Source organism: Pelmatolapia mariae, linkage group LG16_19, assembly GCF_036321145.2.
Source record: "Pelmatolapia mariae isolate MD_Pm_ZW linkage group LG16_19, Pm_UMD_F_2, whole genome shotgun sequence".
In the NCBI taxonomy this organism is placed as follows: Eukaryota; Metazoa; Chordata; class Actinopteri; order Cichliformes; family Cichlidae; genus Pelmatolapia; species Pelmatolapia mariae.
Window position 1 is genome coordinate 4921980 of NC_086241.1, and position 26054 is coordinate 4948033.

Below are 26054 nucleotides of genomic sequence, written 5' to 3' on the forward strand. Positions count from 1 at the left end.
AGACTTGCGCACCATGCTGAGTGAAGACGTTACACACTTCTGGGAACTGGTTACAAAAGTTTGAAAAGTCAGAGAAGACCACGAAAAGAAGGGGGAGAAGCAACCCTCACTTCTAACAGACAAGTCCAGGGAGCCGTTAATGCAACATGATCCAGTAGGTCTTGCCCTAAAAATACCTTCAGGCAGGAGAGCGGCAGCTATCTCTATCTGCTTAATTACCTGGTGATCAACAATTTCTTTTTCTTCTTCAGACAACAGCTGCGGTTAGAGAACAGCAATTCAGGGAGCACTTAATGTTATAGACGTGTTTCTAAAGTAAAAGTAAAATGAATTTATCTCTCCAATGTTCAAAAACATGAAAGCCATGTTAGCTGTAATGTATGTGTAAAACCTGATTGTAGCCTCGAATGCCCTACTAAAGCATGACTACGGCTTGCTAAGACAAGGCCCAGGTAGTGATATAATCATAAAGTCCAGGGAGACAGTTTTAGCCATGAGAAAAGCTGAGGTGCAAATGACCCTGAAAAAAGGGGCAGATGAAGCAGTGGCACCACCAAGTCCCATCATCCCCCCAAAACGGTCCAAAGCGAGCCCAGAACAAGTTGTCCCGGAACCTCAAGGACCTGGTTACCACACCCCAACCCCGCCGGTTTTTACACGGAAAATGAGGAACGCTGCTGTGGGGACAGGCTGTGACATCCGTCTGAAGGTGACTGTGGCTGGAGATCCGCAGCCCTCCCTGTATTGGTACCATAACGATGAACTCCTCAACATGGAGAACCAAGAGTACGGAGGGCTATGGATTAGGGATTGCAAACCGAGTGATGCTGGTCTCTACACCTGCATTGCCAACAATCACCTGGGAGAGGCTCGGAGCAGCGCTGTGCTTGCTGTACTGGATCTGGGTGAAGGTAATATCCATCTGTCTAAAGTTTTACTTCAGACTGAGTGTAGCTTTTTCTGGATTCACTTTGCAGGTTTTGACATGTGAAAATTCACTAAAACATATTTTATACCACACTTTTCCAAAAGTAACCTTCAAATTAATTGGAAAAAACCCTCCAGTTTTCCCTTAAAAGTCCACTATGGTGCTTGATTGGTTCCTGAGCCTTTAGAATATCAGTAATCTCTATAAACAAGCATCTGCAAATGAATATGCAGAATATGAAAGCAAAGGACAAGGTTTTCATGACAAGAAGCTTTCATGATTTCCATTTGCAGTCTGATTATAGACCATCTTCCTCTGACCAGTCTGCAGCTAAACAGAGCACACGGAGAGCAAAAAAGCAACTGCATTTGCTAAAAGTCAATCTCAAATGTGTCCATGCAGCTTTTAAAAATGTAGCTGCACGTATTGATGCACGACTAGTGGCAGAAGCAAATGTCTGAAAGTTATTTTTAATGGAAGCCAACAAATCTAGCTACAAACTTGTCAAGTCAAAGCTTCAACAATTTTTCAATGCTGGTGGTGAAGTATCAGTCATCGTATACATCCATGTTTTTCACATGTACACAAGGACAGGGATGACGTGCTAGAGCAGCCGCTGATCAGTCTGTGAATCTATTCCACCAGGGTTGGAGTTGCAGTTAATATCCCAAACAGGATGCAAGTTGCTCCATAGGCTTCATTGTCACAAGATCATTATTATAGCTCACCGTTCATTTCAATGTTAAATCAGTTTATATCATTATCATTTCACTCAAGGTCAGTGAATGGCACTGTGATCGAAGCTGAGATTGAGGCAAAACACTTTAAATATAATCGCAAAATCAGATAATAAAGAATAAACTTAAACACACAAACAGCACACAAATGCAGTGTGTGCTTGCAAAGCATGTTGTTTTTCTTCTATGTTCTGTCCTGCTGAAGCGTGCAGTCAGATACAAGTATTGTCTCCCTGTGTGGTGCATTGTTGTTTGAGAAAAGCATGTAGTGGAAAAGCTGAATTTCCACCATGCTTGCTGAAAATAAACCACTCTTAAGCCAACCACTGCTTTTGACCGATTTAGCTGAGATGAGTCCCTGAGAATGCATTACAGTTAGATTCCTCAATGTCTAACTGGAGACGCTCCGGAGGCCGGCGCAATGCATTCTTATCAACAAAAACCTCTTTTCATGCTTCTTGTCATCCCCGGCACTGATCTAAATTCAGCTCACCTGAGTGCTTTGACCACCTCAGCTGCTTTGAAAAATGGCATTAGCGGCTCCTCAAATTTGCCCTTCATATATCAGCCCCAGCACTTTGTCATTGTTCTGCAGTGCTCAGCACCAGTGTGTAGAGAAACTCTTACTTAAGTTTCTAACTGCCCTTTCCTGCTGTTAGAATATATTACATGTGGCATGCATTTACGTGAACAAAGATGTCAGAACCATCTCTCCTGGATACAGTGTACTCACTTGAACATCAGTAAAGTTTGGAAGATTGAAAGTGTTTTTTGGTGGGAAAAGGGACTGGGTCCTTATGTAACAGTCTTTCCTGGTATCAAAGAACAAGAGAGATTGTGCAAGCCTAGGACAAAAAATGGGTTCTAAAAGAGTGGTGAAGTCTGCAAACTGGACAGCTGATCACAAGAATTGTTTGTAGTGTAGGCAGCAAAAAAATACTGCAGCGTATAACATTTCCTTTCCTACATAAATATTGAATGCTTGGACACTGTCCACAAAAAGATACACAAAACTGCGCAACAGGATCTCACAACCAGGCTGTTAAACTAAATAAGTCTCAAATTGAGTCTCAATTTCTGTTTGATTGTTGGAAAAAATATAACTGGCCTTTCGCTTTAAAAATCCAGAAACCGCATATTAATCTGCAACATCATACGATATATCGCAGAAAAAACAGACCAGTGTCACCACTTCATTAACAAACTGTATGTATCAGGGAAACCAACAGATTTAGAGATAAATAATGACCATAATGCAGAAGTCCTATTTCATCCCTATCACATGATACAGTATGACAATGTTTACAGCAATCACATTGCAAAAAATGTGCTTTCATGTAAGCAGGCAACACAATATTCACATGAATGTTCATGTTTCATGTGATCAGTTTATCAATTGTGGAACCGTTAGCTGAACGAGAGCTTTGTCAGCATTTACAGCCTGTAAGGACTAAACAAGTCCTGTGCTGCTGGGCGTTTTATGCTGGGAAGTTTTCATTTGTCGCTCCATTTTAACCTTCACTTTGATTCAGCTCTCTTCTTCTCCACCATGTTCGTAGTCTACAGCTGTCCCATCACTCAATGATCCGGCCTGAACCTTTTCCCTCTCTCTTTCTCTCCCTCTCCCACCTCTTCCTCCGTCTTTGAAAATGTCTCTCTGTCCCGCCCCCCTTGTCCACCAACTCTCCCTAGTTATTTATACAGTGGAATGTGCCAGGCCTTAGATTTTTCTGATGCTAGCAGGCCAGCGTCTCTCCTGTTACACAGGAAGACATCACTGCTAATTTTAGCCCAGCCCTGCATGACCCACCAACACACGCACACTGATCAGGAAAAGGGATGCGTATGAATCCACATCATCTAAATATACAACCAAAAAACTGTCTGCCACATGTTGAATGATGTCATGCCTTTTTCCTTATTTAGTTTTTGCCTTTAATTAGGCAGTTGATTTATTGTATTTACTCAGTAGCTGCATATTTACACATCCAGACATGGGGCCACAATAGCATTGATTCGTGTATTTCTGGCCACCTGCTAGATTTAAGCTCCTATTAGCTTAGTCATTGCCATCTCCAGTGTGAAACATCTGACTCTTAGCTGCTAGTTGCTAACTTAGTCTGTCATTTGGTGCCAGGCAGGTCGTATCAAAGCTTTTTGGCTCTTTACACCTTTGCTATGAAACCAAACAATAAGCTGAAAGATGCTTGAAATATTTGCAGCGTTCTTTATTTTCTATTTTTGCTATTTTATACACAACACACATCTATTATCACCTTTTATGACAGTAAAGCAGCCAAACAGTTGCTCTTTGACACATCCAGCAGATACAGAACATTACCTTTCATTTTGATTTATGTCTCAGGAAGTAGGAAAAACACTAAAAACGTAAGGTGAGTGAATCACTTTGGTCAGTGGCTGATAGTGATTTGATTTAGAAAGGTGTAGTGCCTGTCTGAAGCTTAAATGATACTGCTTGGCACTGCCTAAATCTGGGAACATTAGCTGTCGCCACAGAGTGTGACGGTGGCCTCTTTCCAGTATGTTTGGATAGTTTCCTCACCGTGTTGTCTTCCTCCTGGACCTTGAATGTGAGTGAACAGGTGGAGCCACAGTTACACTGTGGAAATCCCCTACAGCGCTGTGTTGCTTCATAAGTACATCAACAAATTATTGTGTTTTTCAATGGACAGAAGGATAGGTAAGGGGTTTATATGAGCTGTAAATGGTTTAGAATATTGGAGTCTGTTTGGTCAGAGTTTGTGAGTGTGTCAGCGATGTCTTGTTTCCATCCAGCTCATAAGAAATACAGAAGGGCATCGCGAGACGTAAATATGCATAAATGCTGATTTTTGTCCCAGGTCTTTAATTATTAAGGGTCTCAGAGACCGGTGACCATCTTCTAAAGTGTGTTCTGAAAATGATCTCACTCATAACTATTCTGTCTGATAAAAAGGCTTTTACCAAATATTAATTACAGTTTACTCATTTTATACACAGTCCAAGTATAAGCAGTATTAACATGAACAGTATGGTCACAAGTAAATATCAAATTAAAACATCCAGAAGGTGAATTTTTGCAGTTTAAATTTTCTATACATGTGCAAATTGAAGTTAATGGAAACAAGGAATTAAAGCTTTAAGCATAAACAAATAGCTAGCTCTCTGGATTTCACTGCAATGTGCAAAAATATAGAGTCCAGAGTGCACCCTTTAAAGATTTTTCAAGAGTCAAAAACCAAACACAGCTGCAAACCATAATTCAGTGAATACATAATCCAAGCTATGAAATATAATGAAACTGTGATTTCCATGTTTGAACAGAAAAAGGTAAAGTGATGGATAAGCAAAAGAACTTAGCAACCATTAGGAATCCACACATTATGAAAAGAGCTTAAATAAACTGGTGTCTGTTGGTTACTAACGGTGCTGGTCACATGGCCTTGGATATGTACTGGTGACAGTTTTCTAAATCTGAATTCCAGATGACAAACTGAATATAATGACTAAGAGTAAAGACCAACCAGTACAGGATCTTTAAGACCAATACTGATACCAATATTTGATTAGTTAAAAACCCCAAAACTGATACGTTCTCCAATATTTTTTCTTTTATAAACATAAACAGATGTTGTGTGTTCTTCTGCACATGTTGGTTATAAAAAGATGTTTTCTGCGTCAGAGCCTCCTTATCATCAGCTCAAAACAGTCTGGCTGTTTTACTCTGGCCTCTGGCATCAACAGGGTACTTTGCCCAGAGATCTGCCTCTTACTGGATATCTGCTCTCTGTGAATGCCAGACGTGGTTATATGGGGGAAAATTAAACAACCGTGCCATCTTCAGTCACTTAAATAACCTTTTACCCCATCCTGATGCACAGTTTGAACTTCAGTAAGCACTGAGTTGCTGCCATGTGATTGGCTGATTAGATATTTGCGTTAACAAACACGTGAACATGTGTAGCTAACGAAGTGACTGGTGACTGTACATTTACATAACTATTCTAGAATGAGCTGTTGTAGCACACAGCAAGTGTAAAAGCAAAGCGGCCCGTGATTTCATGTCATTAGAGCGTGAGGTTAACGTCGAAGTCACACATGATATTCAGCTGCCAAGGAAACGAAAAGGCCTGAGGTTACATAATCAACAGACCATGTAATTAAGCCCGAAAGGTGGCTCCAATAATGAAAGTGCTCACTACATTTACTTTGCATTTGTGATCTGCAATCATTAGTAATTATATGAACTATTATCTTAATAATTTAGACTTTATTCTGCACTCTCACACTGTCATTTTGCCGAGAGTACTGTGTAATCATGTGTGAACTGTTATGTTATTTTAAGCATGTTTCTGTGTACTGATTTATTGTACTGTGCAAGCAGGTATTGTTTCAATTGATTCAAACTGTACTAAAGATAGAATATTAACTGTAATTATTACATTAAAACAATAAAGTATTATGAGCAGTTGAAATTGTCATGTGGAAAAACAACAATCTCTAGCAGTGAGCAAAGCTTGTGCAGTCAGTTAAAGCAGCCAGTAGGCTAACACATTTTCTGTGAGCTCGAACAGTGCTCCAGCAATGCAGAGGAGTGAGGAGGTCCCTTTTAGCTGTTGCGGCGATTCTCCCCCTCTCTTCCAACAACACAACATCGGCTCATTATACCCGTTGATGAAAAAGACACAGACACATGGGGAGGAAGGGAAACATGAAAAATGTCAGCCAGTGCTGTAGAACACTGATCTCAAGAGGGCTGGATCACTCCCACTGGTTTTTCTGCCTATCGGTGTGCACTGCCTGTGGGGTGGAACGCAGCGGGGGAAGATGCTTACGCTGTCGCTGGCTATTGTGTGGACAGGGGGGCTCCCTCAGAGTGCATGATATGCATTCAACAGACATTTCCACCTGCGGACGGAGGTCTCTGCTCTGTGCTTTTCAGAAACGGATTCTCTCACAAGAGCTGCTGAGACTCTGACTTGTTACGTAATGGACCAAAGTGCCTTTTCTTTTCATTTTTCTTTCCGTTTTAGTGCATGTTAGGAGAGTTACAATATGTAATAAGTTCAGTCTTTTTTTTAATAGAAATTGCTCATGTTTTCTTAGAAAATTTGCTCAGTTAGGCGTGTAGTAATGGCTCGGAGCCCCCAGTGTATCTCGGGGAATACCCTGCTGCTGTGTGTAAGCCAAGACAAAAAATACCTGTCGAGGACATACCAGCAGTGGCTATGAAAAAACATTCAGACCAAAGAACAAAACAGGCAAGTGCTATTTCAATTTATCTTTCTCTTCTTCCTGCAGTGATTTAACCTTCATCTGTGAATAGAGCATTAAAGCGCCGTAAAATATTTCATTTAAAATGCTGACACCAACATTTTATAAATATTACTGTTGAACTGACCACACTGTTGTTTCAGCTGACAGTGGCAGAGGCAATGGTGCTGCTTAACAGAGCTCACTCTGCAAGTCCTTAATTGAGAAGGAGCAGTGTTACTGTGAGCTATAACCAACTAGAAACTCAGTCAACCTCAAAGCACTTCTGTAGCTTTGAACTTCAGAAAACTACAGAAGAGTCTCACTAAAAGTTTCACTAAAATTCTTCCATGCAGTACTGCAATGTTGAGAGGAAACTTCCAGAACTACTTGTTATACTTAAGGGCTCTTTGGTGTTATTTGGTGTGCACTTTTATGTCTATTTGTGCACCAGCAAACCAGTAGCAACTGTAACCCAGATGCAGGGGTGGCCATTTGGGGGCCACTAAAAATATTGGGGTGGCACACTAAAAACAGAACAGTGCAGGGGCGCAGTGGAGGGAAGGGGGTGACGATGTCAAATGATGAGGTACATACGAAGTGACACAATATGAATGACAAACATCATATATGCAGGAAGAAATAACAAGTTTATGTTTCAACTCATTGTAGGGTGTCTTCCTCTCTCTTGTGCGCACGTTTATTTAAACTATTACCAACATAGGGTCTTGTCGAAAAAGGGGCAGTTGGAGGGCCAGCAGTTTTTTGGGGGTGCCTGCTGGCCCTCCTGGACCCCCTTGGTGACGCCCCTGCCCAGACAATCATTTATATTCTACCTCCTCTAACAGATTTCACAGTGACACTAAAAATATGCTTGACAATTTTTAAATTGGATTTTGGAAACCGTAAGTTAAGCACTGTTTTTTTTTTCATGTACTGTACTGTTCTGAGACTACAGCATGATTGATAATACCCCATGCAGTCAGTCACAGTGTTATTAACTGTCAGTTACTAAAAGAGTTATAAAATCACTGTCAGCAGGGATTTAATATTGTCTACTTCTCGTGTGCAACCAATCAGGGACTTCCTCAGCTTATTCATTTGTCTATTATCTAACTTAGGTTCACAGTAGATATTGGGTAAGAGGCACAGAGGAGAGGTTGCTTGTCCACCGCAGAGCCAACATAGAAAGACACCACTGCTCCACCTTGACTTCAAACAAGATATTATGACATACTAATTTTATACTACAAGCTAGTTTTATAAGGAATGCAAAAAAATGATACTGGAGTATATTTTCGTGATAAAAATATCACGATTATAATTCACATTCATTCCGTTATATTTAATTAAAACATAAGTGACTTACTGGAGTCACTGCATAATGACTCTTCATGGTGGCACTTATCAAATGAACGAGGCGAATTGAAAAGAAGTTAATTAACTTGGGATGAAGAAGAAGAGGCACAGAAAAGTGAATCTGAGACCTCATTGAACTGTCCCAAGATTAAGACTGAATGATAATGGTACAACACATACACTGATAGCATAAAATGGCTAAATATCATTTCTGTGTTTTGTCATTTTGGGGTATATTTTATGGATAAGTGGAAGAGGATGGGTGGATAGAGGGATGGTATATTTTAGTGTTGTGAAGAATGATGATTGCCTTGCAATATATCAAAGAGGACAGGTGCTGAAGTTGTATTTCTCAACTTTGAGGTGAGCGATTAAAGTGTCAAAGAGAAGGATAGCATTGCTTAATATAATGACAGAGTACAAGTACATTAATGTTACCTGAGCTCCTGAAACCTGGAATGTCTACAATGGACCAAAGTCATAGTCGATGAATTGTTGTTTAAATTAATACAGGAAAAAAATTTAATACTTACATTGTCAGTAGAGCTTCTCCAAAGGATACTGGAACATGTATTTCACAAAAAAGGAAGTCCATATTTGCACCCTGTTGTTATGTTTCCCTAGACCTAACAAACCATATAGTTTTATTTATTTATTTATTCAAGCCTAAACAAGCATCACATGAGAAAGTTAGTTGACGTAAAGGGCACAGCAATACATTTTCAATCATTTAATGTATGTTTGTGTAAATTTTCAGTAATTTAGACTTGGACAAAATCAGCTGATTCGAATGACTGCTTTGGAAAAATAATGTGTTACACTGAGAAATATGATGTTATACTATGTAATAATATTCTGTACAATGTTGTGTCTGTGTGAAAGTGTTTTACTTTGAAATGTAAAATTATGTTATGTGATATTAATATTGCATGAATGTGCAGTGTAGCTAAATATAGATTCAATAGCTGTGAGTAGGTCTCTAAGCTTTTCTGTGTAGTTTATAGCTGACTTTTTTCTGTCTGCTGATTTCAAACAAGCCTGTTTTTTAAAACATTTTTCCACTATTTCCATAGTGGCCAGCGTTACCCTGTTGTGTTCTTTTACTGCAAGAGAACAAGAGATAGCTTCTGTTATTTATTTATTTAATTTTTTTTTTATAAGTGGTTCCACCTACTGTGAAGCAAACACCTCATGAGAGCTGCTGGGATGCCAGTGACTCAATACTGCTTTCTATTTTGAGTCCTACCAATGACTGAATTTTCTCTCAGCCTGTGAAGAACAGTCATATTTATCAGATAGTACAGCTGGAACAGTTTTTTAGGTTTAAAGAGGATACATTTCTGCTGAAAATATGAACACACTTGTAGTTATTTTCTTCTTGTATTCCCTTCCTTGAAAAAAATTTGCTGATGTCGTTGAAGTAATTGTGGGTGACAAGACTCAGCAACAATTCAGCTGTAACAAATTTAGTATATTCAGCTTAGCTGTGCTAATGAGACCCTGGGGGTGTCAACTCATCAAGTAGAACAACTACATATATTATGAAATTCAGTTAAGTTCCACAGAAAATTTCAGTGGCATTACATAATTTCCTTTGGTATAAAGAAAGTATTCTGATTCCGATTGTTAGCCCCCCACTTCACCCCCAAAAGGGTTATTCCAGGTCAGGAAAATCACTTCAGTTTCTTTCACCAAGCATCTCCATAAAGTCAACTGAACATGATAAGGTAATAGTGACGATATCCTGTCCTCTGTCTGTTACATCTTTTGTTGCCACTGCAGAAAGACAGTTTTCCATTGTTGCCAAACAAAATCACAGATGGTGTCATGCATCATTTAGTAAATAGTTTTAGATTGTCCTTGACTTTTATTTTCTGCTTTTTTACAAGTATGCTTTCAAATGCACTTTTATTTTCTCACCAAATAATGTTCTTCACAAACTGGTCTAGTTGAAATGTGATTATATCACAAGTAATTTTCCATTTTTTCCATTTATTTTGTTTTATTTATTTCAGATTCTGAAACAACAGAAGATGAAGGTGGAGACCAATATGAGACCAAAGAAGATAGCGGGGATGTTGAGGACCAGGCTGTGCCTGCAGGTATGAACTGTTTCTGATTTCAATCATTAATTTGCATCAGTGCTTACAGGATGGTACTGAGACCTGCTATGAGGTTGTAAGATGGTAGTACCAACAACAAGAAAGAAAATGGAGCTGAAGGCAATCACATCAACCTAATGAGAAATAACACAGTTTTCATTTCCATTGGGGTTTTTTTCTCTAGTTTTCTTTTTGCCTACTTCTGACACAGAAACAAACATATATATATATGTTAATGCATATATATATATATATATATATATATATATATATATATATATATATATATATATATATATATATATATATATATATATATATATACATATATATATATATATATTTGTGTGTGTACTTTTTGTGTTGGAGGTATTGGCCAGCATCTTTCTGTCTTTCCCTCTTTTGCTCTCCTTGTATGTCTGATCAGGGAAATAACTGTCTTTTTAGAACCTCAGTTCTCCACAGTGGTTACCAGCAGTGTTCTATACAGATGGCAGAGCCTGCAGTGATACAGCAAGTCACTTCATCCAGTGTTTACATAGAAATATTATTTGGTGGAGATTTGAACATGAATACCTGACCTAGAATTTTTGCCATACAAATGTGTTAATGCATCTCTTCTTTCACACGAGACACAGTGATGGAAAAATGTGCTGAGGATGTCAGTAAAACACATGGACATGAAGATCACTCTAACAGGCAAGTAAAAAACATACAGCATTGATGGTAACCCCAACAATTACAATAAAAAGAACTTTGTGTGCTTGTGTTAACTATACTACTGGACTTGAATTCAGTGCTAAAACACAGTAATGAGTAATGTTGTAAATTAGCAACAGCTTCCTGATTTCAACAGATTTTTCCTCACATCCTCTATTTCAGGAGCCAGTCTGAGGATTTTTCAAGAGAATCTCCCACACAAGTTCTCCCACCCCCATCTCCAAGACTGGTCAAACGCACCTCCACCTCTCCAATGCCAAGTCGCTCTGGTTCAACTACTCCTCTTAGCCTGCGGAAGAAAATCGTTGTGCCAACTGAATACCAAGACACAGTGCCCGGGGAGTTTGAAGAAAAGGTTAAGCAGCCAAAATCTGTGTCCCAAAGTAACACCCAAGATTCCCGACCACAGACTCCACTGAGTGAATATTCCAAGAAAGAATTTACTCTTAGACCCTCTCCAAAGCTTACAAGGGCTAGTTCAAAGGTTTTTGAGAAGGTCCGTGGCTTAGAGGAGCGGAGACGGAGTCTTGATATTCCTGAAGGTTCCATTTCGGGAAGATCCTGGGCAGGGTTCAATCGGGCTGGATCTGTAGATTCAGATGATGGAGGAAGCCATTTGGGTATCTCTAGAGAAAGTTCAAGGGAAGATCTTAGGGAAGCTCTAAAAGAAGATGCTGCTGAACGAAGGTCTATGTTTAAACAGAGAGCTGCTTCGCTGGAAGAGAAACCTCGCTACTCTCAAAAAGTTCAGGACATTGAAAACAAGTTTACTGAGGAGCTCCAACGCATTAAAAAGCTTGTTGGTAAACCTCATCTGAAGAAATCGTTTTCAACTGAACAGCTAACCCTGAAGGTCAAGCAGCGCCAGCCTTTTAGGAAAATTGAACCTATTCCTCCTCAGGTCCTGCAAAAACTCCAAGAAAGGGAACGAGTCCAGTGGGCAAAAGAACAGAGAGAAAGGGAACTAAGTAAGCAACCGATGCAGCAACAGCAGCAAACACAACAAGAGCAGAAATCTCAACCTCAAAAGACAGCAGACACTGGTTTAACAGCTGTACCAGTTAGTAGAGTTGGAGAAGTTGCAGGCACCCCAGAGTCAATGCAGTTATCTGACTTACCAGGACAACGATCGGTGAGAGAATTCAATAGAGTCAGCCCAGTTACAGAAATTATTCAACGATCATCATCACCAGCAATATATAATCAACACAGGGAAGATTCACCAAGCAGAAATGTTACAGAGATGACATTGCGCAAAGTTGAACGAAGGCCACCGAGTCCTCTTGTACAAAGGGTATCTCGAATGCAAGAATCCCCACACATCCAAGAGTCTCCTGTACAAACATCGCAAAAGGATGAGACTTCGGGGAGAAAGACACCAATAGAAGTTGCAGTAAGAAAAATTGAAAACAGACCTGAGAGTCCTCTGGTACAAAAAAGGCCCATCATTGTGCAAGATCTTGCCCCTTCAAAACCTCCAAGAATATCACCAAGCTCTCCAACAGAGGAGAAAATGGAAGTGGAACTTTCTAAACCAATCTCTAAGATTAAGGTACCTACAATTATTGTTGAAGATGAAAAAATGGAAGAGGATGTTCCTGTAAGCACAAGTGAGCCTAAACAGAAGCGTGCTGGTGCCAAAGAGGGACAACAGCAAAAGTCCAGAGGAAAGAACCGTCGTACACGACCCCTGTCTCCAGAGTTAGGTTAGATTTGTTCTGTTTCTTTTGTAAGCTTTTTTGTGGTAATGTTTAATAAAGTGACTTTCTCTGTCCTCTAGTGTCATTTTTGTAATTTGAACAAAGGAACAAAAATCACTTTAGGTTTGTCTCTTGTTAAAATGTGCAGATTCTTCAGATGATTCTTATGTGTCTGCCGGAGAAGACCCCATGGAGGCTCCTGTGTTTGAGTTTCCCCTCCAGGATACTGTAGCATCTGCTGGTGCAGATGTACTGCTAAGAACTATAATTGCTGGAACCCCTAGTCCTGAAGGTAATTTGTTGTAATTTTTATTTCAACAGCAAAACCCTTAAAGGTAACTTTGAATCAGTTGATGGAGAAGTGGATTTATTTTGTTTTCTTCTCTGTTTAAGTCACCTGGACTAAAGACAACACTGAGGTCACTGGGATTGCAAATTATGCAGTCAAAGTGGAGGGTGAACGACATAGTCTTCTCATCAAATCAGCTAAAATAAGTGATGGGGGAAGATACTGTGTAACTGCTGTTAATCAGATGGGAAGAGCTTCAAGCAGTGCCACTCTTATAGTTAAAGCAGGTAAGTTTATGTTTTGGGACATGAGACCAAAACCATCGCACAGGCCTGTCTGACTGAGGCTTAAGGAACATCCATATCAATACATACATCCATAATCTCTTACCCAACGAAGCATGCAGCCTATCTAGGTGGACAATGGGCAAGTAGTGGGGTACACTCTGGACAGGTTGCCAGTCCATCACAGTGCTAACACAGACACAACTATTCATTCTCTCATCCACATTTAAAGCCAATTCAGAATCACCTAATTAAACTAACATGCATTTCTTCAAACTGCAACAGGAAGCCAGAATATCTGGAGAAAACCAACACAGCTATTGGACAATTATACAAACTCCACACAGAAAGGCCACGTCAGTTATTATATTAAACTTTTATTGTAGTCTCTCAGAAATTGAACAGGACACTTATCACACTAGTATAATATGCAGCCTAATCAAAAGAAATGGTAAATGTACTAAGCAGTAATTTCCAGTTTAGAGTATTCATTTTCAGAGGCCATTTTTGTCATCTTAAAAATCATCTCGTAGTCTCTTCCCACGTTGGCATTGTATTTCTCTCCTGGCTCCCTTGTCATTATCTCTCTCAGCGAAATGTGTGCGCCATATATTCCAGCTGAATAACCTCACTTATAGTTACCATGGAAACTCAGAGGCAAAACTGAACCTATAAATTGCCCAATGAGGCTCAGTGGCTCCACTCACTGTGAATCCACCATTGTTTAGATTTCACATTTGGCATCTTAGATTCTAAATGTGTTTTAAACAGGAGGGATGTTTTATTCAATATGTGAACTCTTTTAAATCCCCATGTACTCATTCAGTTTTGCTCTCAGTAAAAAAAAAAAAAAATCAAAGACAAAATAAAATGTATAAATGGGACTTGATTGTTAAAAAAGGTATCAAGGTACGACAATGATTATAATAGCACAATTTTTGGCTTTGCAGATTCTGTGCAGGAACCAAAGGGAAACTTGGGTGTTCCTATGGATATCAGCAGCCCTATTACATCTGATGAAGAGTATCTCAGCCCCATGGAAGAAGTCATGGACTTTGGAGGGCCAGAGCCAAGGCGAACTATTGACACACGTTTTAGGAAACCCCCTGCATTCTTGGTGAGACTGTGCAGGGTTCATTGGATAAATCTACTTAATTAACTTTGCCCTTTAGTGTGACCATAGTATGTTAATCGAACAGTGGCAACAATACTGCATGGAAATATGTTCCATACTAAGCATTCTATCAATATTAATTTTCCCTTAATAAATGTATTATCTTCTGTGTGGTCACTCCATCAACACATCTCTCATAAAACTTACAGGTGAAATGCATCTCTAAGCGTCTAACTTGCATTAAATTTTAAACAGGTAACAATGAGTGATCAAGCTGTCATTGAGGGACAGGAAGTCACCATGTCTGTCCGAATAAGTGGACAACCCAAACCTATGCTGTATTGGTAGGTCCCCCCCTCACTTCATCAGTCTACTTAAACTCATTGCTTCCATGAGATATGGACAGCACAAACCATGAGGAAACATGAATGCATAGTTTGTTTTTGAGCATGGTCCTTTAAGTTTCCACCTCCTTTAATGAATTAAAGTTTTAAAGTCAAAACTTTTAAATTGATTTTTTTTATTGCATGTGATGCTTTTGCATACCCTCATGCTTAATCAGTGAAGTGATCTTAAGATGTAGAGATGAGATCATTTCCCTTTCCTGTTGCAACTTTAACTTGATGATACTTTTCTTCATAAGAGTAGTCACTGTAGTTGGTAAGTTAAGTTAGTCTCATATAGCTGCAAATGCAAAAGTTATATCAAAGTAAAGCACAAAAAAGGAAATAAATGTGCAAATAAATTTTAGAGCTAAAATATGGTATCCAAATATATGATTTAATTGAAAACAGCACTCTCTGTAAATGTGTTTTAATAGAAAAGTGACAGCACAACAGTTAAAAAAGAGAAATTTACATACTGCTTTTGGTCTTTTTGTGGGGTTCTTTTAATGCTAAATTTAACATTACAGCTAATAATGCCAGTCTCATTTTTTAATGTAGCTGACAATAAACGGCTGAGTCATTCATGCAGGTTTTGTCATAAGAGTTAGTCATGAATCTAAAGAGACAATAGCAGAAAAGACAATGTATTCCACCCCCTAATGTGGTGGGACAAAACGTGTGCTTGACCATCCTTTATTGAAAAACTGAAGTACAGTGTATGAGTAATTTACCTCTTGTTGAAAAATATAGAAACATTTGGTCCCATGTGCTCTTGTAGGCTGAGGGACAGAGTGACGGTAAAAACAGGCCCACGTCACATTGTACGTGAGATGAAGGATGGCGCCTTTGAAATGACAATCAAGTCGGCAGTGAAGTCAGACTCTGGGATTTACACTTGTAGGATTATTAATGAGTATGGGACGAAGCAGTGTGAAGCAAAACTGGAGGTGAAAGGTATGTGTTTTTCTGCTTGTTTAAGAATGCATAAATCAACATTTCGCTCTTGTTCACCGATTAATTATGTCCGTGTCAGTTTTGGGGAAGTAATTTTGTTCTACATTGTAATGAAATGCCTCCAATTCCTTTACCATAGTTCCACATGAATAAAAACATACACAGAGGGCTGGAACTACTTCACAACACCACCGTTTTTGTATCACTTAACAGCACTCTTCAGAAAATGTACTTTATTTATATCCAGCACCACCAGTGGAGCCAGGTCTCGCAGTTATCCGGGCAGTCAGGGACATCACAGCCAAAGCTGGTGAGACTGTTTTGTTTGAGTGTCACGTCATTGGACCAAAGGACACGGATGTGGACTGGCTTGCAGATGGGAAACTGATCCAGCCAGCTTTGCTCAACTGTAAAATGCACTTTGATGGAAGAAAGTGCCGCCTGCTGCTTAACTCTGTACATGAAGATGATAGCGGAACATACATGTGCAAACTCAGCACAGCTAAAGGTAAGTGTCAAGGATATATCCCACATGTATGAAGCAAAACTTGAAGAAGTATATTTATCACTTCCAACTCTTTTTCTACTTAAGAGATATTTTTTTTCATTTTTTAGAGGAAGTGACCTCATGTGGCAAACTCAAAGTCATCCCCTCCCTCGAACCTCTCTTTACTCGCAATTTGGATGTTTTGGAAGTAATTGAGGGGCGCAACGCTCGATTTGACTGCAAAGTCAGTGGGACGCCACCTCCTAAAGTCACCTGGAGCCACTTTGGTAGGAACATACTTATACTCCTCTAGGTTGATGACGCTGTCACTTATACACACACTCCTTCTGTGGGCAGTGCAATAACCCCTGACTTCATTTCACCCTAACTGGTCGCAGCAGATGCTGCCCCTCCCTGAGCCTGGTTCTGCCGGAGGTTTCTTCTTGTTAAAAGGGAGTTTCCCCCCCCACTGTCACCAAAGTGCTTGCTCACAGGGGTCATGTGATTGTTGGAGTGTTCTCTTTTTTCTTTGTATCACTGAATTTCACTGTCAACTGATGATTTTAGCCTTATTTTTTAATCTGGTGGTAAATCAGATATAAAATCGACTGTCAAGTTTTAATTAAATTGTCGCTTAATAGGAAGCAAAAAGTGAAACTTTTTTGGAACATCTAATTAATTATAAACACAAAGTCTCTTACTGACTTTTGCATTCTTTATCATTTCATGTTTTTAATTATCTCTGATCAATCACTTATCTTTAAAGTTTTACTCGGTAAACTTCTAGCTTACATCTATTCCTTCTTTTTCCTGTATTTACAAGCTATGCTCCTCCAATATAAATTCCATATGGATATGTTTTCCTTTTTCCCTTTAGATCATTTACTTACAGAAAGTGAGGACATTCGTATTCTTCAGGAGGGTGGCCGCCATTCTCTCGTCATTTCTCACGTCACCAGCGATGATGAGGGTTTTTACACTGTCAGAGCCCGTAACAGTCACGGCGAGGCAGAGAGCTCTGCTGAACTTTACATACAGGAGCCGCGTCCAGCCATCTCCTCACAGATGTAAGAGTGTTTGATTTTCTCTGTATCATGTGTGCTTTTTGAAATTCCGCTTGAGCTCCCAGTGGTGTTCATTGTTACCTATCCAATTCTTCTTCTTATCACTTCAGGGCTAAATTGGAGAAAATGCCCTCCATACCTGAAGAGCCAGAGGTCCCAGAGAATGAGGTGGAGCGTTTCACCATGCCTGACTTCATCAAACCCCTTTATGACCTGGATGTGATTGAGGGAAAAGAGGCTGTGCTCAAATGCAAAGTGGCTGGTTTGCCGTATCCAACTATCGCCTGGTTCCACAATGGAAAGAGGATTGAAAGCACAGAGGACAGAAAGATGACACAGTGTAAGTTTTGCAGAATGGATTTATATTCATCTGATATTTATTTCCATCCTTTGTAATTTATTTCAAATTCCTTTATGTATGATTTTCTTTTCTGCAAACTCAAACAAATATTTTTATTTTTTTTATTACTTCATTTAAAAAATAACTGTCTGGTATAATAACCAGACAGTTTTTGTTTATTACTGATCTAGCGGTAATAATCTGAACCAAAGATTTCTTTATTGAGGAAGTGATTTTATCATTCCCTTTTTGCCCTGTTTGCTTCTTCATTGCCAGGATCATTGCGACAGTTACTCCTGTGCTTCAGCAGCAAATCATTTCAACTGCCTTTAATCTACAAAGAGCAATTTTCAAAAACAAGGGTGCTGTCCTCTTTCTGGTTGCGTGGAGCAAAAGCACACAGAATTTCATTGTGAGATCAGGGTTTAATTAAATACAGAGAGTGTCGTTATTCTATAGCTGCTACACTGAGCACTTACACACCTGAATGAACCCACACTGCCTCAGTCTTCCTTGTCTGTGTCGTGTAAAACCGAGTAAGCCAAGCCGCTTTCTCCTGTTGCAGTTCGTGATGTTCACAGCCTGGTCATCCGCTCTGTGTGCCATGCCCACGGTGGTGTCTACAAGAGTGTCATCTCTAACAAAGTTGGGAAGGCCACCTGCTATGCTCATCTCTACGTTACAGGTAATTTTTTTTCTTCTTCCTCAAGTGCTTTGAGGAAACTCTCATTCTGATTTGATGCTATATAAATAAAATTGAACTGAATTGAACGCTCTCGAGAAAGAAACGTTTTGATTACACAACCGTACTCAAGTACACCTTATAGATTGATGCTGCCTCATGCCGCACCACACCAGAGAAAAATACAGCTGCCTAAATCCACTGTCATTTTCAGACATCCTCCCTGACCCACCTGATGGGACTCCAGTCATAGAATCCATTACTGGCAAAACCATCACCTTGAGCTGGAAGAAACCAAGGAGGCTGGACCCTTCCATTGGTAAGCAAAAACATTGTCACATATGCTATATTCAAGAGACAAAACAATATATTCCTAATTCTTAAGTTATTTATTGTTTTACACATTTAATGCAGAACATTCTCTAATAATGCCTTTCAGGCATGCATTTTAATATCTTTGTGTCTATCTCATCTTTCCATGAAAGTCTGACAGATTGTAATCTATCGCTTTCAACATGGAACAGATCTGAGCTGAGGGCCATTTGATCATAGACTGAATGTAAAAGATGGACCTTGCTTCTAGGTCTAAAAAGTGAAGCCAGTGCATTCTTTCTAATGTCCAGCAGAGGGCAACAGTTCTGGTTCCAAAAAAACACTGGGTTGTCTAAAACAGTGGTCCCCAACCCCCAGGCCACGGACTGGTACTGGTCCGTGAGTCATTTGGTACCGGGCTGCGAGAGTTGAGGCTCGGTTGTGAAATTTATGGTTTTCAGGGTTTTTATCGGTTTTTAGCGTTATTTTTTTGCAATCGTTTTTATCATTAACTCGGTCTCCTTCGGTCTTTTCCCTTGTGTTATGAATAAATCTTTTTTTTATTTGGTACCGGTACTGGTTTTATTTTGTTGTATTTATCCGCGACACTTTAAAGGCCGGTCCATGAAAATATTGTCAGACATAAATGTTCTGTGGTGCAAAAAAGGTTGGGGGCTGCTGGTCTAAAAGACTATGAGCAAATTATCCCATTTCTCAGTTTCTATGTTTTATGACCTCAGTATAAGATTTACATGATGTGTTTATGGTCTCATTTGCTAGTTTTCAGTCTTAATAATAATAATAATAATAATAATAATAATAATAATAATAATAATAATAATAATAATAATAATAATACATTTTATTTAAAAGTGCCTTTCAGAACACTCAAGGACACTACACAGCAGAACAAAGCAAGCATAAAAACAGGCAGTTTACAAAATCATAAAACATAAAAATAGATTTAAAATAGGAGAAGGGAAAAGGTTATGTGGGATAAGCTATTAAGCTAAGCTATTTTTTACTTAATGATTTTACTGATTTATTTATTTTATTATTTAAGTTTAAGTTGTCACAATATTCATTTTGTAAATTGTAGTCCCAAATGTGTCACAATGAAAGAAAAAAATGTTTGACAAATGGCCAGGCTGTGAGTGTGATGTGTTCTTTCATTTCTGGGTAAGACTTACTCATCTCTGGTTTTACAGCAGATGTGCTCAGCTTGAGTTTCATGTGCAGAAAATTCAGTGCTGGGACACTGAAACAAGCAGCAGATTTCATTATGAAAAAACATCTAGAATAAATGCTAAAAATAACATACTGACATACTGTAAGGTGCTCCAGTTTTTACATGTTGTACTTTATGTACTTACTTCATATACTGTGAGATATAAAAAGGAATCATTGACCCAAAGCATTTTGAATCAAAAGCCTTTTTTTTTTCTTCCAGATCCCAGCTCTTTGATGTATGCCATCCAACAGCAAGCCTTAGGCTCCATCCAGTGGATCATCATAGCTTCAGGCCTGAAGGAGACAACTTACACCATCACAACACTCTCCAAAGGTGTGCGCTATGCTTTCAGGGTACTCACCATCACCTCCAAGGCTTTCAGCAAGCCCTCACCAGCTACTGACCCAGTGCAGCTCCTGGACAGAGGTAGGTTTGACTTTATAGATCATCCATCCATCCATCCATCCATCAATCCATCCATCCATCCATCCATCCATCCATCCATCCATCCAACCATCCAACCATCCATCCAGAACAAATCTGTTAAATATTATTACCTCTGTGGTTTATGTCTTCAGGTCCTTATCTGCAGGAGGCTCCAGTGATTATCGATAAGCCAGAAACTGTATATGTGATGGAAAACCAGTCGGTCACTATCTCGATGACTCTCAATCATGTTAATGCTTCAGTCATCTGGAAAAGGTTAGTTTCTGTCAATACACTTCATTTTGTTGTTTTTAGAAAAAGAGAAACTCACGGAAATGAATGAGTTTTACTTTAATTTCACTAAAGAAAAAAAATTCAAACATATTCCTGTCACATGAAGAATCTAGTGCCGTTTGTCCCCTTTCTGACTTAGTACATAACAGGATATATGTACTGTTACTGGGAAGCATAAATACAGTATGACAGTATGCAAAGAGGCAGCTGCTTTATTCCCAGTGATTATCCAGGATTCCAGAGCAGTTCAAAAAGTCTATTATTATGTCCTGACTCAGTGACACTCTGCTGCCCTCCTTCCTATAAGTATCTGACCTGATTGAAAATGCTTTTGTTCCCAGGAGAGGAGTGGTCCTGGCCAACAAGCCAGGCCTGTATGAGATGACAATGCCAGATGACGACCAGCACACGCTGAAGCTGCTGAAAGTGAAGAGTGCTGACATCGGAGAGATGGAGTTTGTGGCCTCCAATAAGTATGGCAGTGACAGCTGCAAATTCATTGTGGAGATGGCAGGTATAGATTTCAGGTAGACTGTGTGCATATAAATTATGAACATAGTCTCTGGGTTTAAAATCAAAGCTTTTGTTGAAATGCAGTCTCTCTAATGGCCAGCAGGGGGCGCCTGTTTCAAAAAGAAATCGGATTGTTTAGAATTAAGGAAAATAGATTGCTAGACCTATGACTTCAGTCAACATGTTCCCTTAAGAGTTTATGTTTATAATAACTAGTTTCAAGTATCATTTTTACCACATGATGCTAATTTTGTTTATGGTCTCAGTAAAATAAATGGAAAAGCAGTGTATTATTATGACATGGTTACTTTGTGTTTGACAAGAAGTCACTGGAAAAATGACTCTGGGCTCTGACCACTCTGGTTTTCCATGACCTCAATAAACCCTTTCCTTATGAGTTTATTCACTGGTGTTGATTCATCAGGTCTACAACATGATAATGATCTGAACTAGTGTCAAAAAGGAGGATGAAGTGTACTTTAGGGTGGACCTACTGTGAGTCCAGATCTCTGCTGTATCAGCATGAGTAGTCCCTCAGTTTCTCAGTCAGATCATCTCTGACATCTGCTTTCAGAATTCTAGTGATGGATATATTTGGAGACTAAGTACAAAATAACTGCAAATAATTGCCTCAAAATTAATTTAACTTTGTACTGTCATTACAGCTCCACCAACATTTGAGACCATTATGGAAGATTTGGATGTTTGTGCTGGGGATACCCCTCGCTTTGCTGTGGTCGTGGAGGGAAAACCCATCCCTGACATCTTGTGGTTCAAGGTTTCCATCCATTATAGTGTTTAATACAATGGCCCTGCATGACTAGTTATTCTTTACTGGTTTCTCTGTGCTGTTAACTAAATTAGTGAAATGGGAAATAACCATAAGAGTTTTTAGGGAGTTTTTAGCAAACGCAAGATGACCCGCTGTTAAACTTAGCATATTTGCTTTCAGAATGATATCCTGCTGTCAGAGAGCAGTCATTACACGTTTGTGTATGATGATAATGAATGCTCCCTGGTGGTTCTAAATGCTCGTCTGGAAGACTCCGGGGTTTACACCTGCACAGCAAGGAACTTAGCTGGATCTGTATCCTGTAAAGCTGAACTCACCATTCATGAAGGTAAGAAGCCAGTCTGTCTGTCTGAGGTATCAAAGGCTGTTGAATGAACAAATTGATGGAACTCATTTAATCTTTTATCTTTGCTGTAGCTAAAAGTAAAGAAGATCCCATGGACGATGAGGAAACTATTCTAAGGAAAATGCGCCGACTGACTGATTACTATGACATCCACAAGGAAATTGGAAGGTAAATCGGTTTTAAGAAAAGATCCCACAGCTGAAGTGCACTGTTACTTGACAGTCCTTTTTCAACTATTATTTTCACCTCTCCAGAGGTGCTTTTTCCTATGTGAAACGTGTGACCCAGAAGGCAGACAAGATGGAGCACGCTGCAAAGTTTATTTCCACGCGGGCCAAGAAGAAGACATCCGCTCTGAGAGAGATGAAGCTGCTTTCCAAGCTGGACCACGAGAGAGTGCTTTACTTTCATGATGCCTTTGAGAAGAAGAATGCTGTTGTCATCATCACTGAAATGTATCCACATTTTAAAGTAGTCATAAAACAAACCTTCTGATGCTGAGTACTCAGTTAGCCTTAGTATAATATACCAGGTTTATCTTAAAAGAACATTTTAATATTCAATGCGTTATAACCAGTGATGGGAATAACTGGTAACGGCGTTACTAACGGCGTTACTTTTTTCAGTAACGAGTAATCTAACTAATTACTAATTCTATCGTTACAACTCCGTTACCGTTACTAACAAGAAAATGTGGTGCGGTCGCCTTACTATTTTTTAACAAACAGACGGTTGAAGCTGTCTTCAGCTTACCGCATCTTATATCAGTTGCACGGAAGTAGCTATAAGTAATTTGGGCGCTACAGCTTTAAGCAGCTGCGCGCGCTCCCGCAGGCGGCAATCACTTTCTGGCACAACACCTGGAGCTAAGGGGGCAAAACAATCGCATGAGTGCTGCTGTTTGACTGAGGAAGAGTATAGTAGTCATGGTAAGTCAATCACATGACCACTTTAAGATGACAAAGCAACAAGGTGATATATACCAGTTTTTAAATTGTGTTGATAGGCCACGTAAAACCAGAGTTATGATAAACAATATATAGGCGGCGTTTTTTCCTCAATAGTTTCGTCACGTTTACAGTCTAAGGACAGCGCTAGCAAGCACTCTCTGCTTATGAGCAAAAAATAAAAAAACAAAACAAAAAACAGGCTGTTGGTGTTGGTGGAAAAATGTACCATGTCGACCAGTCAAAAAATGATATGGCAACATGACATTTGGTTGTTTAGGAAGAGGGGGACGAACTCTCCTTCGTCCACTAGTCGAACCTCAGATACAGGAGGAACAATGCGGTTTTCGTCTTGGTCGCGGAACACTGGACCAGCTCTTTATCCTCTCAAGGATACTTGAGGGCGAAAGGGAGTTTGCCCAACCAGTCTACATGTGTTTTGTGGACTTGGAGAAGGCATTCGACCGTGTCCCTCGGGGTGTCCTGTGGGAGGTGTTGCGGGAGTATGGGGTGTCTGGCCCATTGCTACGGGCCATTCGATCCCTATACAACCGTTGCAAGAGCTTGGTTCGCATTGCCGGCAATAAGTCGGACTCTTTCCCTGTGGGTGATGGGCTCCGCCAGGGCTGCCCTTTGTCACCGATTCTGTTCATAATTTTTATGGACAGGATTTCTAGGCGCAGCCAAGTGGCGGAGGGCTTTCATTTCGGTGGTCTCAGGATCTCATCTCTGCTTTTTGCGGATGATGTGGTTCTGTTGGCTTCATCAGGTGAGGGCCTGCAGCTCGCACTGGAACGGTTCGCAGCCGAGTGTGAAGCAGCAGGAATGAGGATCAGTACCTCCAAATCTGAGGCCATGGTTCTCAGCCGGAAAAGGGTGGAGTGCCCACTCCGGGTCGGGGATGAGTTCCTGCCCCAAGTGGAGGAGTTCAAGTATCTCGGTGTCTTGTTCGCGAGTGATGGGAGAAGGGAGCTGGAGATCGACAGACGGATTGGTGCTGCGGCCGCAGTGATGCGGACGCTGCACCGGTCCGTCGTGGTGAAGAGAGAGCTGAGTGTAAAAGCGAAGCTCTCAATTTACCGGTCGATCTACGTCCCTACCCTCACCTATGGCCACGAGCTGTGGGTAGTGACCGAAAGAACGAGATCGCGGATACAAGAGGCAGAAATGAGCTTCCTCCGAAGGGTGGCTGGCCTCTCCCTTAGAGATGGGGTGAGAAGTTCAGCCATCCGGGAGGGGCTCAGTGTAGAGCCGCTGCTCCTCCACATGGAAAGGAGCCAGCTGAGGTGGTTCGGGCATCTGACAAGGATGCCTCCTGGGCGCCTCCTGGGTGAGGTGTTCCGGGCATGTCCCACCAGGAGGAGGCCCCGGGGCAGACCCAGGACACGCTGGAGAGATTATATCTCTCGGCTGGCCTGGGAACGCCTTGGTGTTCCCCCGGATAAGCTAGAGGAGGTGGCTGGGGAGAGGGAGGTCTGGGCTTCTCTGCTTAGGCTGCTGCCCCCGCGACCCGGCCCCGGATAACGCGGAAGAAGATAGATGGATGGAAGAGGGGGACGTTTTAGGAGTGACGGCGAGAGAGAGAGAGAGAGAGAGAAAGAAAGACAGCAGAAAAAGAGAGAGAGCGAGTTTTGAGATGTGAGAGATTTGTGACGTTTAGTGTGTTTGGAGTAAGTAGTTAATGTGTTGTCTTGTGTAGTTAGTGTGTAGTGTTGTGGATAGTTTTGTGTTGTGTGTCAGAACAATGAGGTGACTGCTGTCTCCAGGTAGAGAACAGGAGTGATACACCTGCTGCTGTCAGGCCTGCAGGTATCAGGCTGTGCTGTTCTCCTTTATAGTGGACAAAAATATTTGGAGTGGCACAAATAATTTGTGTGGCATCTTATTGAATGCAGAACAGCTGATTGTTATGTAAATAGTTTGAAATGGTTATTTTACAAAAGGGTAAAAGATAAATGGCTGCAAATAACTTTGTTGTTTGCAAAACTTGTGGATAGGATTTTAAAATTGACAATTTATATTTGCATTTAAAGTTATGAAATATGATTCAATAAACATGTTTGTGGTTGTTACAGTTTTTTCTACTTGGATTTTATGTTTTTTGTCTGATTCTAGATCAGTTGTGTTAATACAGTATGTCAAAATGAAAACATAACTGTAAATTCAGACACGTGAGGTTGTGCTGAAAAGAATGATACCAAACAAGGCAAAGGAAATAGTTTTTAAAGGTGAAATGTAGAGGTCAAATCAAAAGTAGTTAAAAATGGCCAATTATACCCTGGACCCCAGAGGGTTAAACTTTTTTTTAAGTAACACAATAGTTACTTTTTAAGTAATTAATTACTTTTAGAATCTTGTAACTCAGTTACTAACTCAGTTACTTTTTCGAAGAAGTAACTAGTAACTATAATTAATTACTTTTTCAAAGTAACTTGCCCAACACTGGTTATAACATAATAAATCATTTGTTGCAAAGTGCATTTAATTTAACAAAAAGAAATGCCTTAACTGATCGTTAAAGATGCCACGAGGAGCTGCTTGACAGATTTACAAGAAAATCTACAGTAATGGAGTCTGATGTAAGGATCCCAATTTTTCACTAAGTAAATACTACTTTTATCTATATTTTCTTATTATCTGATCAAAAAAATCTTCTGTTTTTTTTGTTTTTTGGACCATCAGGTTCGTTCATGTATTAGACAACTTCTTGAAGGATTGGACTACCTTCATCATTTGAACATCATACACCTGGACATCAAGGTAGATAAATAAGAGTACTCATTGTATTCTTCC

At 40.0% G+C, this 26054-nt stretch overlaps 1 protein-coding gene across 1 annotated transcript in view; it reads left to right on the forward strand.

The window, feature by feature from the left end:
- Positions 1 to 493: 493 nt before the first annotated feature.
- The window catches only part of spegb (striated muscle enriched protein kinase b), a 37831-nt gene continuing 12270 nt past the window's right edge, over positions 494 to 26054 (forward strand). The window contains 24 exon segments of the mRNA XM_063497099.1: positions 494 to 911; positions 10293 to 10379; positions 11018 to 11078; positions 11262 to 12805; positions 12948 to 13091; positions 13193 to 13375; positions 14323 to 14489; positions 14742 to 14830; positions 15651 to 15826; positions 16074 to 16334; positions 16442 to 16600; positions 17191 to 17380; positions 17488 to 17717; positions 18283 to 18402; positions 18614 to 18718; positions 20162 to 20368; positions 20521 to 20644; positions 21004 to 21176; positions 21841 to 21953; positions 22128 to 22296; positions 22386 to 22482; positions 22569 to 22769; positions 25783 to 25840; positions 25944 to 26021. Of these exon segments, the coding sequence (XP_063353169.1) occupies positions 494 to 911; positions 10293 to 10379; positions 11018 to 11078; positions 11262 to 12805; positions 12948 to 13091; positions 13193 to 13375; positions 14323 to 14489; positions 14742 to 14830; positions 15651 to 15826; positions 16074 to 16334; positions 16442 to 16600; positions 17191 to 17380; positions 17488 to 17717; positions 18283 to 18402; positions 18614 to 18718; positions 20162 to 20368; positions 20521 to 20644; positions 21004 to 21176; positions 21841 to 21953; positions 22128 to 22296; positions 22386 to 22482; positions 22569 to 22769; positions 25783 to 25840; positions 25944 to 26021 (5154 nt within the window).